The 18959-nt window shown below is 43.3% G+C and overlaps 1 protein-coding gene across 4 annotated transcripts in view; it reads left to right on the top strand.

Moving 5' to 3' along the window:
• The window catches only part of Adamts9 (a disintegrin-like and metallopeptidase (reprolysin type) with thrombospondin type 1 motif, 9), a 171752-nt gene that overhangs the window by 37688 nt on the left and 115105 nt on the right, over window positions 1-18959 (top strand). For all 4 annotated transcript variants that reach the window (XM_006505263.4, XM_006505261.4, XM_006505262.4 and 1 more), the window contains exons 9-14: window positions 1463-1609; window positions 2934-3075; window positions 5284-5388; window positions 12377-12522; window positions 16473-16654; window positions 16745-16881. In XM_006505263.4, coding sequence (XP_006505326.1) covers window positions 1463-1609; window positions 2934-3075; window positions 5284-5388; window positions 12377-12522; window positions 16473-16654; window positions 16745-16881 — 859 coding nt within the window. The remainder of the gene's footprint in view (window positions 1-1462; window positions 1610-2933; window positions 3076-5283; window positions 5389-12376; window positions 12523-16472; window positions 16655-16744; window positions 16882-18959) is intronic.

Raw genomic sequence — 18959 nt, 5'->3', positions numbered from 1 at the left:
TCAAAATATAGTTATTATATTCCCAGCAGTGAGCAAATGTGCTTGTCCAAATGAAAACAAGCTTCTGTTTATTTGTATGAGGACATAAATAGATTCCATTTAACCTAGTTATGATGAGTTGGGACTAAGAGGGTAGCTCCTGTCCACCACAGAGGAGCATGGTAGGGTTGGGTGCCTTCCTTACTTGAGGTGTGCTAGAACCAGTGTTGTTGGGACTCCATAGCTGGCACCTGCGAGCTATGTCGCTTCTTTGAAGAAAAGGGGTTCTGCAATATTAAAGCCTTTTAGTAAACTCATCTAATACAGATCACATTTTTCCATCTCTGCTGGCAAACTCAAGAACCCACATTTTTTTTTTTAAGAAAAAAGAAACAGAACAGAAAAGAATTCGTGGAGCAGACGCAGGGGCTTTAGTCCAGATTTTTCTTTCATATGAAACAGGTCCACACCCCTCCATCTCACTCAGACTTCCTGAGTTCAGCATGAACTGGGAAGGGAATTCCTCACTCGGTGCAAACTTAACCACATGTTCCGTGTTCTGATTGACAGCAGCCTTTCCCAGAGAGAAAAGATGACCCGCTGACCTTGTCAACTGGTGGATAATTGCCTGGGCTGGAAGGCCATGTGGGTCATGGAGGGGGTGCACATTAAGGAAATGCTATCGTTTTTCCCCCACTTCCTCTGGTGAAGCCAAGAATGGAAAGTATGTGTGAAGGACGCTGCCACAGCCCAAGAGGACACTGGCTGTGCTCCACAGCCTCCCCTCAGGCAGAATGGGAAAGAGTTTAAGAATCTTTTTTATGCCTGGCTTTTCAGGAAGCCAGTTCCTGTGAGCTGGCATTGGCAGGTGAATCCCTGTGCCATCTCTACTTTCAGCTGGCTGGGCATATGTGCCTATGGTCTCTGTGTCACTCCCTAGGAGTTTGTGGGCACACTTTATATACCTTCATAATGATACTTTACTTGATAAACACATGTGTATCCCTAATCACCGTGACCCAAAAAATGGGAGATGTGAGGCCCACAGTGATCCTCTTATTACAAAGCACTTAGCTTCCATTTATGACACGAATTTATTCTTTATATTGACAACAGTATGACACCCTGCCAAAATCTTGTTCTATGGATTGCCCTTTCGCTGTCTACTAGCATTTCCTTTAGTCTAGCACCAACTACTGCACATTCAGAGCCTCTACAATTCCAATATTCATATTTATACCCAACAAATGGCCTGTGCATACCTTTTCATTCACTAAAGGCATTTACATCAAATTCGATAAAAATCCTCTGGTGGTCTATGCTCCGTCTAGAATTGTCTTATAATTTATTCTGCTCATTCAGATTCTTGTCCACAGGACAACAGGTCCTTAGTTATACTTTCTTCTTAGATTTGTTAAGCAAGGATGCCCGCAGGAACCCTTGGTGTGTTCTGACATTCTCACCACTGCTTCGTTGACTTTAGGTTTAATATGCCTCACGATGACAGCAATAAATGCAAAGAAGAAGGAGTTAAGAGTCCCCAGCATGTCATGGCACCAACACTGAACTTCTACACCAACCCCTGGATGTGGTCAAAGTGCAGTCGGAAATACATCACTGAGTTCCTAGAGTAAGACCTAAGCGCTCTCTTAGTATCAGCCACTGGTGCATCCCTTCTCAGCCTGTGGATAGCAACCCTTTGGGGGTCGAATATCAGATACCTTCCATATCAGACATTTAGATTATTATTCTTAACAGTAGCAAAATTACAGTTAAGAAGCATCAACAAGATAATTCTCTGGTTGGGGGTCACCACTATGTGAGGAACTGTGTTTAAGAGTCACAGCATTAGGAAGGCTGAGAACTGCTGCTCTAGTGCCTGGCCTATCTGAAGTAACCCATGAAGGGGAAGAAAACGGAATCTGGCATTCTTTTTGTCTTGTTGTTCTTGATAACATTCCTTAGAGGAGAAAAAAATTTTACTCTATAACATCTGTTAGCTCATAGCCTTGCCAATGTTTGGAAGATTACAAACTGATCTGAGCACAAAGCAGGGTCTGTAAAGGAACTATGCAAATATTTCTGTGTTTGTGTAAATGCTTTGAGATTTATTCAGGCCTTTGCAGAGTGCTCTGATGATGAAGGGCCCAAATATTTATGTACTGCTAACCTAGTAATCGTGGCTTGGGAAGAAGTGGGATAATGAGAGGTTGCCAGAAGAGAGTATGTGATGGAAATAAGGGCATTCTCTGTCTCTCTGTCTCTCTCTGTCCCTCTCTCTCTCTCTGTCTCTCTCTCCCCACCCCTGCTTCCCCCCTCCTTATGTCCTTTTTTTTAAGGTTCCTCAAAGACTCAATTATGTTATACAATGCTCACACATCACAGCCTCAGTGGTCTCCTTTCCCAGAAGTGCAGAAGGTTAAGCAATTGCCTCAGGTCACTGGTTTATATTTCTGCAACCACAAATGGAGAGGGCTTTGTTAATCAGAACTTAGCTGGTGCAGATTTTCCAGGAAAGAAACCTGGATGAACTGGAGGGCCGATGTTTTCCTTCTAAGCAGGTGGCTTGAGATGCTATCTTGCTATGAGTCATTGAGCCCTTACTCATTGTTCAGCAAACACTTACTGAATGCCTTGTGTTACAGACCAGGCCCAGTACAAAGATAATCATAGTTGTGGCCCTAAGATGCTTACTGTCTATTGGGAAGGATTTAAAAAAAATGACTCCTACAGGAGATTAGTGCTCCTTCCCCTGACTGTATCGTATGTGTAGAATATCTTTCTACAGAAATACAACTTTCGATTCTAGACTTACCCTTGACCTAACTGTGAATGAAAAGAATAAAGGCCAAAAGGACCAGTCCTTGCTGCCATTAGGTACATGTGTGGCCTTTGCTTGTCTCTGCAACCCTCAAGAGCCTGTCTCACCATCTGTATGTTTCTGATTCCCATAGCACTGGGTACGGAGAGTGCTTGCTGAATGAACCTGCATCCAGGACCTATCCTTTGCCTTCCCAACTGCCCGGCCTTCTCTACAACGTGAATAAACAATGTGAACTGATTTTTGGGCCAGGCTCTCAAGTGTGCCCCTATATGGTAAGTGTTCGGGGTAGTCTCTGCCCGCAACTGGTGATTCTGGACTTGCTTATGGTCACCTTTTCCACTTGATTCTCACTCGGAATCAGTTACCCAAGTGAAGGTTCAGAATAAACTGGCTCTCCGTAGTTGTGTCTGAGGCTGTGGTGGGCTCAGTAGATTCTCACTGCATTCCTGAGACACGGCAAAGGGGAGATGGCATTGTCATTTGCAGCGAGTGGGACAAGAACCTAGGTTAAGGAGGTCAGGTCATCGCTCTCCTTGTGTGCCCTTCAGCTTGTAAAAGTAACCCGAATTAGGGACTCCTCTAGATCTGTACAAGGAATTCATGAGCCAATCCTGGCTTCCTGACATAACTTGTCAGGGGTGTGTTCTGTGACCAGCTGGGTCACTTCTGATCACTTCTGATCATCATCTAGCTGGCTGGGTGGCTGGGTGGTATTTTGATGTGTGAGATAAGGATCTGTGTAGATAAGAGGACATATGCTTTGTCCTCAGGTGCCTCAGGCTGGGTCTTTGGGAACGTGAGTTAGTTTTGCTGAAGAGGGCCTTCAGTAATGGTTGGTGGAATGAGAAATAGAGGGATTCTGCAGAAATGATTTAAAAGTTCAAGGAACTCCATCGAAAATGATGTCTACTTCTCTGTCACTCATACAGAAATAAAGCCATTGGGTTGAGCATGATAGTGTTGAGGCAGAATGATAGAAAACCATCCCGAGGCCAGCATAAGTGGAGTAATTCTGTCTCAGAATGTCCTAGGGTGAGGGAAGGCCAATGGGAAAGAGATCAAGCACACTTTAGTGTCACCTTTTAATAAACTATTACACGGCAGTGACAATGCTCAGTACTTGGAAATATACACCAGAACCGACTGTGTGAGAGCATATGCCTTCAACATCAGAAGGAGAATGACAAGTACTAAAAATCCAGGTGGCTAGAGGCTTCTTTTTCATGTTTTTTAAAACATGAGTCCCTGGTAACTTTTAAACGTTTCTCCTATAAGTATGGTTTGCTTTAATAATTAGGATAAAGCTAAGGATTTAGAACCATCTCTTAAAGTATACCTCAAGAGCCTGGAGGTTTGGCTCAGTAGATAAAACTCTTCCCTTGAAAGCAGGAAGAGCCAAGTTTGATTCCTAGAACCAGTGTGAAAATGCTGTGTGGTAGCCCTGGCTTAATCCCAGCGCTAGGGAGGCACTGACAGGAAAAATCCGTGTCTTGCTGGCCAGCCAGTCCAGCCTAACTGGTAAGCTCCATGCCTCTGAGAGACCCTGCCTCAAAGAACGGAGGTGCTGTTACTGAAGATGACACCAGGGCTGTCCTCTGGCTTCCCCGCATGCATGTGTGAGCACACCTGAACATACAACAACACACAAAGAATATACCTTGGATATAACCTTAAGTATGGATATACTTAAAGTATATTCATGGGCTAATTGTTAAAAGATAGTCAATAGGAACCTTAAAGGCTGTGTCTCACAGGTGGCATAGAGAATCCTGAAGGCATGTGCACTGCTAAAGAGAGTCACCTCTGGGGTAAATGAATGTGGGAATTGGAACTTGGGATGAATGTACAAGGCCTTAGCTTCCCTGTGAGTTGTTCTTTTCCCTTCATTTGGTAATGATGGGAAAATAATTAGCTATTATATTATTTTATGTGTGAGAAATATATTTTAGCATTTTTTCTATATTTCCTCCTACAACCTCTAGATCTTAAAAATGGCTCATTATGTGATCATGGTATTATATGCATACATATAACATTTATATTTGCATACATATAACCCACAAGCAAATGTGCATGTACATATATGGGCATGCACAGAAACACACTAATTTTGGAACCATAGCAAAGCAAAATTCAAGTCACAGACGTTTACAGTATCCCAGTGAGCCCTCATCCCTCTGACCCTCAGTCTCTTCATCATTTACATGGGGGAGGGGACAGACAAAGGATCCTGTGATGTCATGTAAGTCTCAGAGGTCCCTTATGTCAGTCCCTCTTTTACAGGACCATATCTCTTACTGGAACATAAATGTGTCTTGGGTGGCTGCATTTTGGAATATGTATTAATGATAAGTATTTTATACCAAGAAAGAATAAAAAATCCCTTTGCAAGCCAACTTTAACCACCAGCAAAGCGTAATCGAAAGGGATTCTTGCCCTGCGTGCTTACACCATATCTCATCTTTCCCTGCATGGAGCAGATGCAGTGCAGACGGCTCTGGTGCAATAATGTGGATGGAGCACACAAAGGCTGCAGGACTCAGCACACGCCCTGGGCAGATGGAACCGAGTGTGAGCCTGGAAAGGCAAGTATCGCCCTGTGTGGCCTCTCCTCCTGAGACAGAAACGCTCCTGACTTGGAAGGAGTTTGTGTGGTATGGTGGCATATAGTATAACATGGTGTGTTCCAGCATACGTATTCTTTGGAGGATGAAGGCACAGCTTACAATTGAGTGCTGTGAAACAATTTTCACATATAAACCATTTAATGCATGGTGATTTTTTTTCCTTTTCTATGACTGGCACTGGAAAGCTATTCTGGCTGAGCATATTAGAATCAAAGAAATGCCATGCCCCTGCAAACCTGGTGTCTGCACTGTTCTTTTCCCAGGCTTCTTACTGAGTGTGTTGTTTTCATGATTACCTGGGACATATCTTAACCAAGATTCTCATGCACTGGTTTTGATTTTAATGATTCCCATCGATTCATTAATATCTAAACAAATTGTACTATTTGTAAGGGCCAGTGATAACAGGGTTCCATGCTGTTAAGAGTATGACTGACCTGACCTTCTGCACCTGGGGTCTACCTATTGACAATGGTGGTCCTTCGAGTTCCTCGTCACACCCAGCCATCTGCTGAAGGAAGAAAATCTTAGCTCTAGGTCCACATGGCTTGTGTCTCTGACCCTGGATGCAATCTGTGGGAACTGTTCCCAAAATTCTTGTCCGTCTTAGCATTTCTTGTCTTTTCTCTGTCCTTTTATTTTATTTTACTTTCCTGCTTCCTTTGAACAGTTTGGAACATCTGAGTTCTCGTGCCTCTACTTTACCTTATATACTTAATGATATCCAGGATGTTTTCTTGGAAGAAGAACTAAGAAATCAATGAGAGAATTTTATTCTTCCTTAACTGATTTTGTACATAGAGAACTGAAAACAAAACAAGAATTTCCCCTGAGATCAGTCAAGTCTTCTGGGGAAGAACTGCACCCAACCCCTTCAAGGGTGAACCCTCCCTCCCACGGCTCTGACCCTTGCTTCTGAGGGACAGTGGGCTGCTTGACAGACCCTGAACTTGGTCATCTGAGTGACTTCACTTTCCACCAACCGAATGTAAGGTCTCTGTTTTTATGAATCATCTCTCAAGGTGGCTATGGTAAAAAGAAACAGGATGTGGAAAGTATCTGGTCAAACTGTATTTCTGAAGATGGTTTTGAATTAAGTTGAGAACAAAGTCAGCTAGCTCATCCTCTCTCTTCCCCAAGGCAGGGCCCTAAATCATTAATTCAAAGTGCAGCTTCCCAGAGTAAGGGCTGAGCAAGAAATAATAGACATACTAGCTTCTGGAACTTTAATCATTTAAAAAGATAAAAAAGACAGACAGACAGACAGACAGACAGACAGACAGACAGACAGATAGATAGACAGACAGAGGGGAAGGAAGGAAGGAAGGAAGGAAGGAAGGAAGGAAGGAAGGAAGGAAGGAAGGAAGGAAGGAAGGAAGGAAATTTTTGTTCAAAATTAATTTGTTTTTTAATTTATTCTTATTTTTTATTTATTCACTTTACATCTCACTCACTGCCCCTTCTGGAGACCCCCTCCACAATCCTTCTGCCCTACCCCATTCCCTTCTCCTCTGAGAGGGTGGAGCTCCTTCCTCCCTCATATACCTCTACCCTGGCACATCAAGTTTCTTCAGGGCTAGTCACATCCTCTCACTGAGACCAGACAAAGCAGCCCAGCTAAAAGAATATATTCCAGGTGCAGGCAACAGCTTTTGGGATAACCCCCACTCCAGCTGTTTAGGACCCACCTGAAGACCAAGCTGCACATCTGCTACATATACGTGAGGGGAGGCATGACTAGGCCCAGCCCTTGTATGCTTTTTGGTTGGTGGTTCAGTCTCTAACATCCCCAAGGGTCCAGCTCAGTTGGCTTTCTTGGTCTTCCTGTCAAGTTCCTATCTCTTTTGGGGCCCACAATCCTTCCCCCAACTCTTCCATATGAATCCTAAGCTCCATCCACTGTGTGGCTGTGGGTCTCTGAATCCTCTGAGCCAACTGTTGGGTGTAGCCTCTCAGAGGCCAACAATGCTAGACTCCTGTCTGCAAGCATAACAGAATATCATTAATAGTGTCAGGATTGGTGTTTGACAATGCGGTGGGTCTCAAGTTGGACTAGTTATTGGTTAGCCATTCCTTTGGTCTCTGTCTCTTCCCCTGTCCCTGCACTTCTTGTGAACAGGATAAATTTTGGGTCAAAAGTTTTGTGGATGGGTTGTTGTCCCTATCACTCTACTTGAGTTCCTGCCTGCCTACAGTAGGTGGCCTCTTCAGGCTCCATAGCCCGAATGCTGTGAGTCACAGCTAAGGTCACCCCCATTGATTCTTGGGGCCTCCCTTATGTCACATCCACAAGATGCCCCCACATCTCCACCCCTGTGAGTTTCAGATTTCCATTCATTCTCATGGCCATCTGGCCATTTCTTTTGTCCCTCCCCACACCTAATCATGACACCCACCCCATCCCCTGTTCATCTCCCCAGACCCCTCCTATAATTATTTTATTCCCCCTTCTGAAGGAGATTCAAGCATCCTCACTTGGGCCTTCCTTCTTGTTTAGCTTCTTTGGGTATGTGGAGATAGCATGGGTATCCTATATTTTATAGCTAATGTTCACTTATAAGTGAGTACATACCATGCATGTCCTTTTGGGACTGGGCTACCTCACTCACATATTCTCACGTTCCATCTATTTGTCTGCAAAATAGATGTCTTTAGTGGTGTCTTTGCTTTTAATAGAGTAATAGTATTCCATTGTGTAGCTATAACACATTTTCTTTATTCTTGTTTCAGTAGGTAGAACTATTCCAAGTTTTCCAAGAAACCACCAAATTGATTTCTAAAGTGTTTCTTGTGTACAGCAGAAGGATGGATCCTGTTTTCACATCCATTCTGTTAGCCTGTGTCTTTTTATTGGGGAATTGAGTCCATTGATGTTGAGAGATATTAATGACAGTGATTGTTAATTCCTGTTATTTGTATGTTTGGGGTGTGTGTGTGTGTGTGTGTGTGTGTGTGTGTGTGTGTGTGAGAGAGAGAGAGAGAGAGAGAGAGAGAGAGAGAGAGAGAGAGAGATTCCCCTGGTTTTGCTGTTTCCTTGGGTTGAAGTTTTCCTTCTAGTATTTTCTGTAGGGCTGGATTTGTGGAAAGATATTTTCACATTTAGATTTGTCTTGAAATATCTTGCTTTCTTTCATCTATGGTGATGCAGTGTTTTGTTGGGTATAGTAAGTAGTCTATTTTGTTTGTTTGTTTGTTTGTTTGTTTGTTTGTTTTTTGGTTGTTGTTGTTTTGAGGATGGATTTGGTTATGAATCTTTCCTGTTGTAGTAGGAATTGAGAGGGGGGTTAACCTCGATGGCTGGTGTTGCAGGCCTCTGATGGGTGTCCTTTGACTGTATGGTTCCAGATCCACAAGTCTCATGAAGTTGGGAAGAGAGGTAGTGGGAGAACTGAGGTCCACTGGGGATAAAGACTACTCAGGACCAATTTTGAATTTCTTGTGGAGCTTTTACCTTAGTATATCTAAGTGAAGAAATGGCTTAGTTGAAGAGATGGCTTAGTTGTTGAGAGCACTGACTGCTCTTCCAGAAGACCCAGGTTGAATTCCAAGCACCCACATGGCAGCTCACTACTGGCTATAACTCTTATGTGTATGGTATACAGACATATGCAGACAAATCACCAGTGTATATAAATAAATAGGTGAATAAAATAAAACCTAGTGTGTCAGTGGGTGCAGGATCACAGGTTTTGTGGGAATGTATTTCTCAGGTTTCCACGGCATTCCTTAAAATTTGTACATGACACTCATTCTTACACAATCAAGACGTGATTTCTAAGTCCTTCTAAACACAGTAGCCCATGGGCTGCTACCAGTTGACAGTAGCTAACAATAAGCATAACTCCTAACTGACAACTTGCTTACTTGATTAGGGTAGAGTCAGCTCATATCACTCAGATTGGCTGATCTCAGAAAAATCACTGGTTGTTATATTGTGGTTCTTCACCACTCATGTGATGCACCCACCCACTGTGTCTGTTCCTGACACTTGTTACTGCTGAAAAATCACAACAAAGGAGCAGTTTCAAGAATATGATGAATTGACTTGTATTTAGTGTTGTTTCGTTAGTGTAGTCCCATCATGAAGGGACTCCAAAACTCCATGCAGTTTTAGGGTTTCCCACAAATTCTGGATCACAGAAAGCCTTAGAGGAGGTCTGCTGTGCCAGGTTCTCAGCTTCTATTTTTGCAGCCAATCAAAAGAAAAAACAGTTCAGGACACTCTCGTAGCTTCTGATAGAGTAGAGGGCATGGAGGGAGCCTTGGACAACCTTCCAGAAGACTCTCTCTTCAATGGTTAATGGATTCAACTAGAAAATGGAGATCAAGCTTTCCACAGAACAGGCACAGACCAGTGTCAACCAGTTTTAGAAAATGGCTGTGCAGAGAAAAGAAGTTATACTCTTACTTGTGTTTTAAAACTTTGGCCATGTCTAATGGCTCTTATTAAGGAGAGATAGAGGTAGAGATAAAGGTAGACAGATAGAGATAGAGGGATAGAGAGAAATACACATATCTTCCTATTGTTCAGAATCTGTTTGCAAAGGAGATGTTTACATTGGCATAGAAGTTGTGATTATTTTGTGGGTTACACATTGATTGCTCAGAATTGACAGTGTGTTCCTTTTCTCCAACTCATTCTCGTTCTCTTTGTCCAGGCCCTTCTTCTGCTCCCTTCCTTTCTTTCTGCCCTGCTAAGTCAGCCTATTTTTAGCTAAACTTCTACTTCTCCCACAATGTTGTTTTAATGAATGGCTCACTACTAATGTCTCCTACTTTTCTCTGTTCTCTTGTTAAGCCCACGAACGTGTTCATTTCAATCCTCAAATCTCTTGTTCCAAGACCTCTTAGAACAAACCTGACCTCGACATCCCCCTCTCTGACCTCTTAGAAAGGTGCACGTATGGAACATAGCACATGAATCATAGAAAGGCTAGGGCAGAAGATGACTCACTGGGTAGCAGTGCTTGCTGTACAAGCTTGAGAACGTGGGATCAAGTGCCAGAACTCATGTAAACAGCTCTGCATGGCCTTACCCAGGCCTGTAACCCCAGCATTACAGGAGGATCAATAGGGCTTGCTGGGAATCAGCCTGGCTTCCGGTTGAATGAGAGACACTGTCTCAAAAAGAATAGGGTAGAGAGTGAAACAAGAGGACACCCACTTCCTCTAGTGGCCTCTGTACATACTTACATGGGCACATATGCATACTACTCTGTGCTCACACAGAGTCACGTACTAGCACATATGTGTGTGCACACACATACATCCAAGTCTGATCTGATCTCAACTCAATCCACTAGCCATGTAATGCTTGATTGTTGTCTTAGCTTTCTGTTGTCACGATAAAACACCATGGCAAAGTGACTTGGGGAAGGTCAGGTCACATTTCTTCACTGAGAGGAGCCAAGGAAGAAGGCTGAAGGCAGGAATTGAAGCAGAGGCCATGGAGGAGTGCTGCTTATTGGCTTGCTCCCCAGAGCTTGCTTAACATGCTTCCTCATGAAACCCAGGACAGCCACCAAGTACGTGTGGCCTCCTGAGCATTTGAAGACGCACTGTGGTCTGTGATACTACTTATGTGCAAAGCAGGATCTACAGACAAGTTACGGAAAAAGAGGATCAAAAAAATTTTTTACAGTCTGGACATTACAGTGCATATTTTTACTACTAGAACTCAGGAGACAGCAGCAAATGGATCTCTGTGAGTTCAAGGGCAGCCTATTCTACATAGGGAGTTCCAGGCTAGTCAGGACTGTCTTCAAAACAACAGAAGAAAAAAAATCAACTTATGACTGGAGAAATGGCTCAATGGTATAGAGGATATATTGTTCTTACTGAAGATCTGAGCCAGGTTTCCAGCACCGTGTCAGATAGCCCTTCCTCAGATGCCTCGAGAAGATGGTTACAGAGGAAAAGGCCAGGATACTCCAATTCTGTACTCTTCCATTCCCCACCATGCCTTTCTTTCCTGAGAGGGATCACCCCTCTGTGTCCTTTACCTGTCTCTTGTTTGCCTCTGCAAATCACAGAGGCCTCCTCCTTCCTCTGCTCCTCACCTCTCCCTCCCCCTCCTCCTCCCCCACAGAGACATCACAACAGTTCAGGTCTAGTGTTCCACTTCAGAGGTTCAAGAGAGCCACAGGAATCACCCTCCTGTGGCTGTGGCTACTGCCACTTCTTTTGTCCCCAGCTCAGTTGCCTGGGCTTTATGTCTCACATGAACAAAAGCTGGAAGTTGAAGAGGGCTCCTCCACTCCTTGTCTTGCTGGTAGTTTTATTGTGTTTTTATTATTATCATTATTTTTAGCATCACAGGCCTCTTCCTGCTCCAAGCTGGAGAGTCTGAAACCACCAGGACAAGAGAAAAAAATGGAATAAAGTTTAGGACTCTCTGTAATCTGCCCCTTTGCTTTAGTCTGATCCTAAGTGCTTTTGTGGGAATGGGTTTAGAAGAATTAAGTAGCTAACTCCCCCTCCTCCACTGTAATCAAAATTGGGGTTTTAAAATCAGGGCTATTAGTAAAACTTTCAATTTTTGCGAGATTGTGGAGTCTCGAAGCCTTGCTAGTAGATTCTGCAAATTCTTTAATTCATTATCGACCTCTCTCTGCAGTCTGTGCCCCATTTCCACTCCTTATTTTTCCAAATACACAGACTAATTGAGCAGTTTAAAGCTGGCCATTAGTGCTGCCCATTCACCATAGAGCCAGCCACTCACTGGCTTGTAATTTTTAGAGCAAGCTGTAAATGCAAACACCACCTAAAAATCAATGAGCATGATATTAAAATGCCTGCAGTATCAATTACTCATAGGAATAGCGAATTTGCAGTGTTTCAAACCAGCATATGAAACTTAAAAGTGTGATGTATTTCTGTGGACAGCTGGTCCTAGGATGGCTCACAGCATCAAGCTCTCCCTCACTCTTCCCCTTATTAAATGCAGCACTGCAAGTTTGGATTTTGTGTTCCCAAAGAAATGGAGGGCCCTGCAATTGATGGATCCTGGGGAGGTTGGAGCCACTTTGGGACCTGCTCAAGAACGTGTGGAGGAGGCATCAAAACAGCCATCAGAGAGTGCAACAGACCAGAGTAAGTTCCAGGAGGGATTGCTGTCATCACTCCTCCAGAGGGTTGGAAAAGTATTCAAAAGGAATTCTTCAGCTGGAGGCTGTGGAGAGAGCTGGTGGACTTCAGGCCTGGGATACCCAAGGTACCCAAGGCACTTTAATTCCATGGAATTCTTTTCCATTCCAGATTTGCTGTTATTCTTTAAGTTTGTCTGACAATTGATGCTTTTGCGTTGGCTGCTCTTAATGATCAGGCTATGTCATTGCACCCTAGAGTTTGGGATAGCATGCGCAGAGTAAGCAGAGATTACAAGTTGGCGCATCCAGCACTAACTAGGGCAAGAAGGGGCACCACCAGACTTGAGGGTCCTTATCTTGTTGTTTTCTTCCCAAATTTGGCTCAGGGATTCCTGATGGCAGGAAAAAGAACCTATCCAGAACCGGTTGATAGGAAACAGGAAAATAGGAAATAGAAAAAGGAAAACAAATAGGAAATAGGGAAATAGGAACGAGAAACAAATCAGAACAAAAACCCAGTTTTGAAAGACAGACAATTATTCTTTCTGGGTACTTCTATTTTGCTTTTAAATTAAAAAATAGGTTAAATTTTAGAATTACAATGAAATTTCATATTTGTCAATTTGCAAAAAAAAAAAAAAAAAGATCATGTACTTGGTATTTCCCACTTGAGCTCTTACCATAGTAACCTCATAAAAATCTTACTTTTAAAAATCAGGACATGTTAGCCAGGCATGGTGGCACACGCCTTTAATCCCAGCACTCGGGAAGCAGAGGCAGGTGGATTTATGAGTTTGAGGCCAGCCTGGTCTACAAAGTGAGTTTCAGGACAGCCAGGGCTATACAGAGAAACCCTGTCTCAAAAAACAGAACAGAACAGAACAAAACAAAACAAAACAAAACATCAGGACATGTATGTTTTATTTAAAAAATTAATTTTAAATGTTATTTTTGTCAGTACAGATGCAACACAAAGGCTTAAATTCCCTTACATTTGTATTCGTGTGTGTTTGTGCATGCTCACACACATGGATGCCACAGCACATATGTGTGTGGGGGGGAGAGGGGGTGGTCAGAAATGACTGAGGGAGTCTGGTCTAGTCTTATATCGGGGATCAAATTCAGATTGTCAGACTTGGTGGCAAGAACCCAAAAAGTTGAGTAATTGTCACCCCCTGGGTTTTAAAGCATTGATTAGAATGAGCTATCTTCAAAATGCTGAGAACTGGTTATTATGGAAGATCTATTAACTAATGAAGCATAGGACCAACCTACCTTCCTTGTTTCAGGAGAGAATTTTTTGAGCTAACCCAAATGCAATTGCCCTAATTCATGTAAATATACAAAGCAGTTGATATTTCTATCCCAGCCAATTTTTAGACAGAAACTCGGCTGTCTTTAAGAGTAGGATGCACCTGCAATAGTGTTTGCAGAAACTCCTTCCTAACCTTGAGTGTGTATGATCCCAAATTTAACAGGTTGGGTTGTGTAACATTGAAGGAGTGACCGAGCTAAGCTGCCTGTACAGAGTGATAATTAATTTCCCAACTTCTTGAAGTCCTTTCAATTTCTATTTGGCACAAAGTAACCTTAAAAGACCTTTTTAACTGGGAGATACAGCTAACTATATTTTCAAAGCTGAGTTTCATATAGTTTCAGTATTTGCCTACTCGGAAAAAAAAATAGTAGTAGCCAAACAAATTTTTTAACTATGGGATTAATTTTTTTCTATTCTGAGAGGTTTATGGTTATAGATTTCCATATTATACGGTACACACAAATCTGATAGGAACCACATTGTCTAAGAGACATACAGTTCAAAAGGGCACACTTACATTCATTAAAGCCATATGTAGAGGTAAGGAGGAAATTATAATCTGCTTTTACACAAAAAAACAAAGTCGCAGACTGAGTTTGATATGCAGAGTGCTGGGATTGAAGACATGTGTACCCTGCCATGTGCACGCATAAAGAAGGGGAAAACTCAGTGTAGGGGATGCCAGGGTGGGAAGACGTGAGTAGGGGGGAGCACCCTCACAGAGGCAGGGGAGGGGGATGGGATAGGGGGTTTCCAAAGGGAAGACCTGGAAAGGAGGAAACATTTGAAATGTAAATAAAGAAAATATCCAAGGAGGAAGAGGTGGTGGAGGAGGAAGAGGAGGAGGAAACTGGAGCTCAGGGCACAGTAAGGAGAGGGGAAGACTGGAAGCCAGAACCAACCTTACTACCTACAGTCTCCCCCTTCCTCATTATGGTTCATAATTGATATGTCTCCCAGCCCCTAAAATATCTGCTTGAAAAATAGAACAAAACCTGTTGGTTTTTTTTCCTTCAAAAATCATTTCTTATAGTTAAGATTACTCTGAAAAATTCACTGAGACAGAAAAACTGTGAACTTTCTCTTGGAGCTTCATGCTGTTCTGAGATCATTGTGTGTTCTGAGCTGTTCAAGGTTTGTGGCTGGGTTCTGAGGCCTCCACTACCTCTATGATGAACTTGGCCAGCTGCTGATAGCTGGGGGTGGGGGAGTTGTGTAAGGTATACTCTGGGTCACATCTGGAAAAGACATGTGCAAAGTTTCATGCTGTGAGTAAATTTGCACTACAGCTTGTCACCAGAGTGTACCTACTTGAATGACACAGAGGTAAGGAAGCCGGGGTTCTTTCTCCTCCTCCTATGAAGTGGGTCAAAGGTGAACATATGGTGTGCTTGCTGATCTAGTTTATAAACCAACCCAAAAGAGGAGTTGTTGGAAAGAAGAAGGGAAAGGGCAAAATGACAAACAGTGGAAAAGGGTGTGTTCCTGTGGTCTCCTGTGAGGGGATCAAGGTGTAGAGGACCAACAGGAAACAATCTTAGTGGCATCACTACCTTTCCCTACAAAATTCTTACAGTTGAAGGACTAAAGTCATTTGGGAGAAGGGAAGAAAACCAACTTCATATGATCAGGCTCTTTGTTTATACTTGACATACTATCCTCAAAGCAGGTTTACAAAATCTAGGTCTGATGATGCATGCTTCTAACTCCACCATTCTGGAGCTGTGGGGTAGGCTGATTAGGATTTCAAGGTCATCCTCAGCTCCATAAGGAGTTTTAGAACAGCCTGGTATACATGAAACCTAGTCTCAAAGAAAATAACCACAAAACCCAGACATAAAATAGCCACATCCCATTTCACAGTTTTAAGTGCCAAGGCAACGTTTGACTGATTGACTTACCTTAACAACTAAGCAAAGCTAGACCCAGAGGAATTGAAGGGCGACAGAATGCAAACCTGAATCTGGAGCCATGTCCTTACTGGGGGAGGAGGACTTTCTGCAAGATTCAGAGGTGGAAAGACCAATCGGTCTCATGGACAAGGGGCCTGGGACAAACAGGGTTGTCACAATCAGCTGTTCTGCAGAGGTAAACCACTGGATTATTTTCACAAAATTGGTGGTCAGCATCTTTTTAAAAATGAACTGGATCAAGCTGGAAGTCTTGGGGACTCTGAGCCCTCAGTAGATGAGGGGTGCAGGGTTGACTAAGAAGTCTCTGGAGATGATCACTCTGGTGACTCCAGCATCAACACAGTAAGGATGCAGAGGCCTTCTTCAGGGGTAGCCCAGAGACTTGAGTTAGAAGCCACCCAAGAGAGTACTTTGAGTCCACCGATAAGTGCTAAGTGTTGAGAAGGACAGGATGGAGAGGGCAGGGAACCTTCTATAGGATACAAGGGCAGGGTAGCCTTGTGGCTCCATGGGCAAGGACTCGGGACACAAATGTTGTAAGCTAAAGTTACTGGTCCAACAGCTTCAGGTAGGTTCTTGCTTTGAAGTGCTCAAGTGATTTCTTCTTTTGCCCTTTGCTAACTCAAAGTTGCTTCCTTAAGACCCAGCAAATCACAAGTGAAGCCATGATGAGTGCAGACATCATTTCCAATACATTGTGTCTGTTGCTTTCCTTTTTCTCAGGCCAAAAAATGGTGGGAAGTACTGTGTAGGAAGGAGAATGAAGTTCAAATCCTGCAACACGGAGCCCTGCATGAAGCAGAAGCGAGACTTCCGAGAGGAGCAGTGTGCTCACTTTGATGGCAAACACTTCAACATCAATGGTCTGCTGCCCAGCGTACGCTGGGTTCCTAAGTACAGCGGAAGTAAGTATACTGGGGCTGGAGCATGTGGCCGACAGGCTGGCATTCGGTCCAGGCATGGAAGTCACATTGCATCACCGTCTTCCTCTCTAGTTTTGATGAAGGACCGGTGCAAGTTGTTCTGCAGAGTGGCAGGAAACACAGCCTACTACCAGCTCCGAGACAGAGTGATTGACGGAACCCCCTGTGGCCAGGACACAAATGACATCTGTGTCCAAGGCCTTTGCCGGGTAAGTCCATGTGACATTTTCCTCATCAAGCTATCCCATTACCAAATTGATTTGTGGCTTCCTTAATCAAATGACAGCTGCTTTTATCTGTGACTAACTCTTAGGCAGTGTATCTCAAGGTATAGGTCATGGATGCCATTCTGTCTTCATCATATGATTCTGATGCACGTAATACCAAAATTTGAGAACCACTATTCTAGATTTTTCTTGATGTTTTCATTCTCTATGAGGATCTATGCAAAAGTTCTTCCTGAATATTTATTATACCAATTTACATATGCATACCTTCTCTATAACTGAGTGCTTAAGGCTAAACCAAAGAACTAACACACACACACACACACACACACACACACACACACACACACACACACACACACCATATCTGAGTGCTCAAACCCAAGAGCTTCCTAACAGAAGTGTTTCTTGATTAAATTGCCCGTATTCCAGAAAAATGGAAGGAGAAGGAGCTAGCCTCTCCCAGATTTCTCTGTCATTTTAACTACAATTGCCTCACCCAAACCATGCCTGTCCATTAGTGTTGGAAAGTGAGCTGAGAAACGCCCGGACAATGTGCAAAGAGTCTGACTGGTCTCTCAGGGCCGTGACACTATTTTGTGTTTTCACTAATCAGAAATCATGGCTAGCTCAGCCAAACTCTAAACTGACGAAAATGGTCACTGTAGGTGATGAAAATGGTCACTGTAGGTGGCCCACAAGCCAACTAGAGGCACTGGTGGATCCGGTTTGATTGAAAGACCACCTAAGGGGTCAGAGAGATGGATGGTTCCATGGTTAAGATTGGGAGGCAGAGGCAGGCAGATTTCTGAGTTCGAGGCCAGCCTGGTCTACAAAATGAGTTCCAAGACAGCCAGAACACTAGTTGCTCTTGTAGAGGACTTGGGTAGGGTTCCCAGCACTCACCATGGCACTTGACAGCCATCCCCTAACTCCAGTTCTAAGAGGATTTGAAGTTTTCTTCTGACCTCTGAAGACAATAGGCATGCATGTGGTTTACATACATATGCAGGCAAAAAAATTTGCATACATAAAATTAAATATTTAAAAAGAGAGCATACCTAAGAGATTTACCTACCACTCAGCTTGCACTGACAGTGTGGGCTCTCTTGTCATCCCACTCAATTGCAACACATTGAGCTTCTCAAAGACAAATGTGCACTAAGGAACAAGAGATGAGAAGGCTCTCTTCTCCTGTTGCCAGGGTCCTCCCTGGAGCTCAGCACATACCTCTTCATTGCTTTGGTAAGGAAACAGATTGCCCTGTCATACTTTGCCAAGTATGTAGAGAAAATGTTTCAACCTTGCGATTGCACAGCAAAGCAGACTCCCAATCTCTCCTGATAATTTGGAACATCTCAATGCTGGAATCCTAAACATCAGCAGGAGCCAGCTGGGAGTGACTCGACTTGTCCCTCAGGCTGTGCAGTTCTCTGGTGTGACACCAGCATTGCTGCTGTCCTTTAGCATTCGTTGCTGGGTAGTTTTTCTCATTTGCTCTGCTTATGCACAGACCATCACATCTCAGACCTTAATCTGTGTGTGAAGCCCTGGGAAACTGATTAAAACGCTAGTCCTGGTTCACTAGAGAGGAGGATCTAGTGCAGTGCGTCTCGCCCTTCCTAATGGTGTGACCTTTAAATACAATTCCTCATGTTGTGGTGACCCCCAAGTATAAATTTATTTTTGTTGCTACTTCATAACTGTAGTTTAACTACTGTTAGAAACCATAATGTAAATATCTCTGTTTTCTGATGATCTTAGGTGATCTCTATGAAAAAGTCTGTAGAGCTCAAAGGGGTCGTGACCCACAAGTTGAGAAGCACTGGTCTAGGGGTTCACTATGTCTACAGCATCCGGACTGTTAGGTGACTGTGGGTCCAATGACCACATCTTAAATTGCAAACTGTGGACAATTTGAGTGCCTAACCTCTGCAAGTTTTAAAGCTGATGGCTTCTTTGTCATTTGTGGACTCATATCAATGACAGGAATGTATGACTTGCCATTTTATGATCTCTATAGTACTTACCACGTATTTCAATTGTTTTCTTTTCAAAAG

This window comes from Mus musculus, chromosome 6 (assembly GCF_000001635.26).
Source record: "Mus musculus strain C57BL/6J chromosome 6, GRCm38.p6 C57BL/6J".
Lineage (NCBI taxonomy): Eukaryota > Metazoa > Chordata > Mammalia > Rodentia > Muridae > Mus > Mus musculus.
This window is presented reverse-complemented; position numbering and strand designations above follow the sequence as displayed.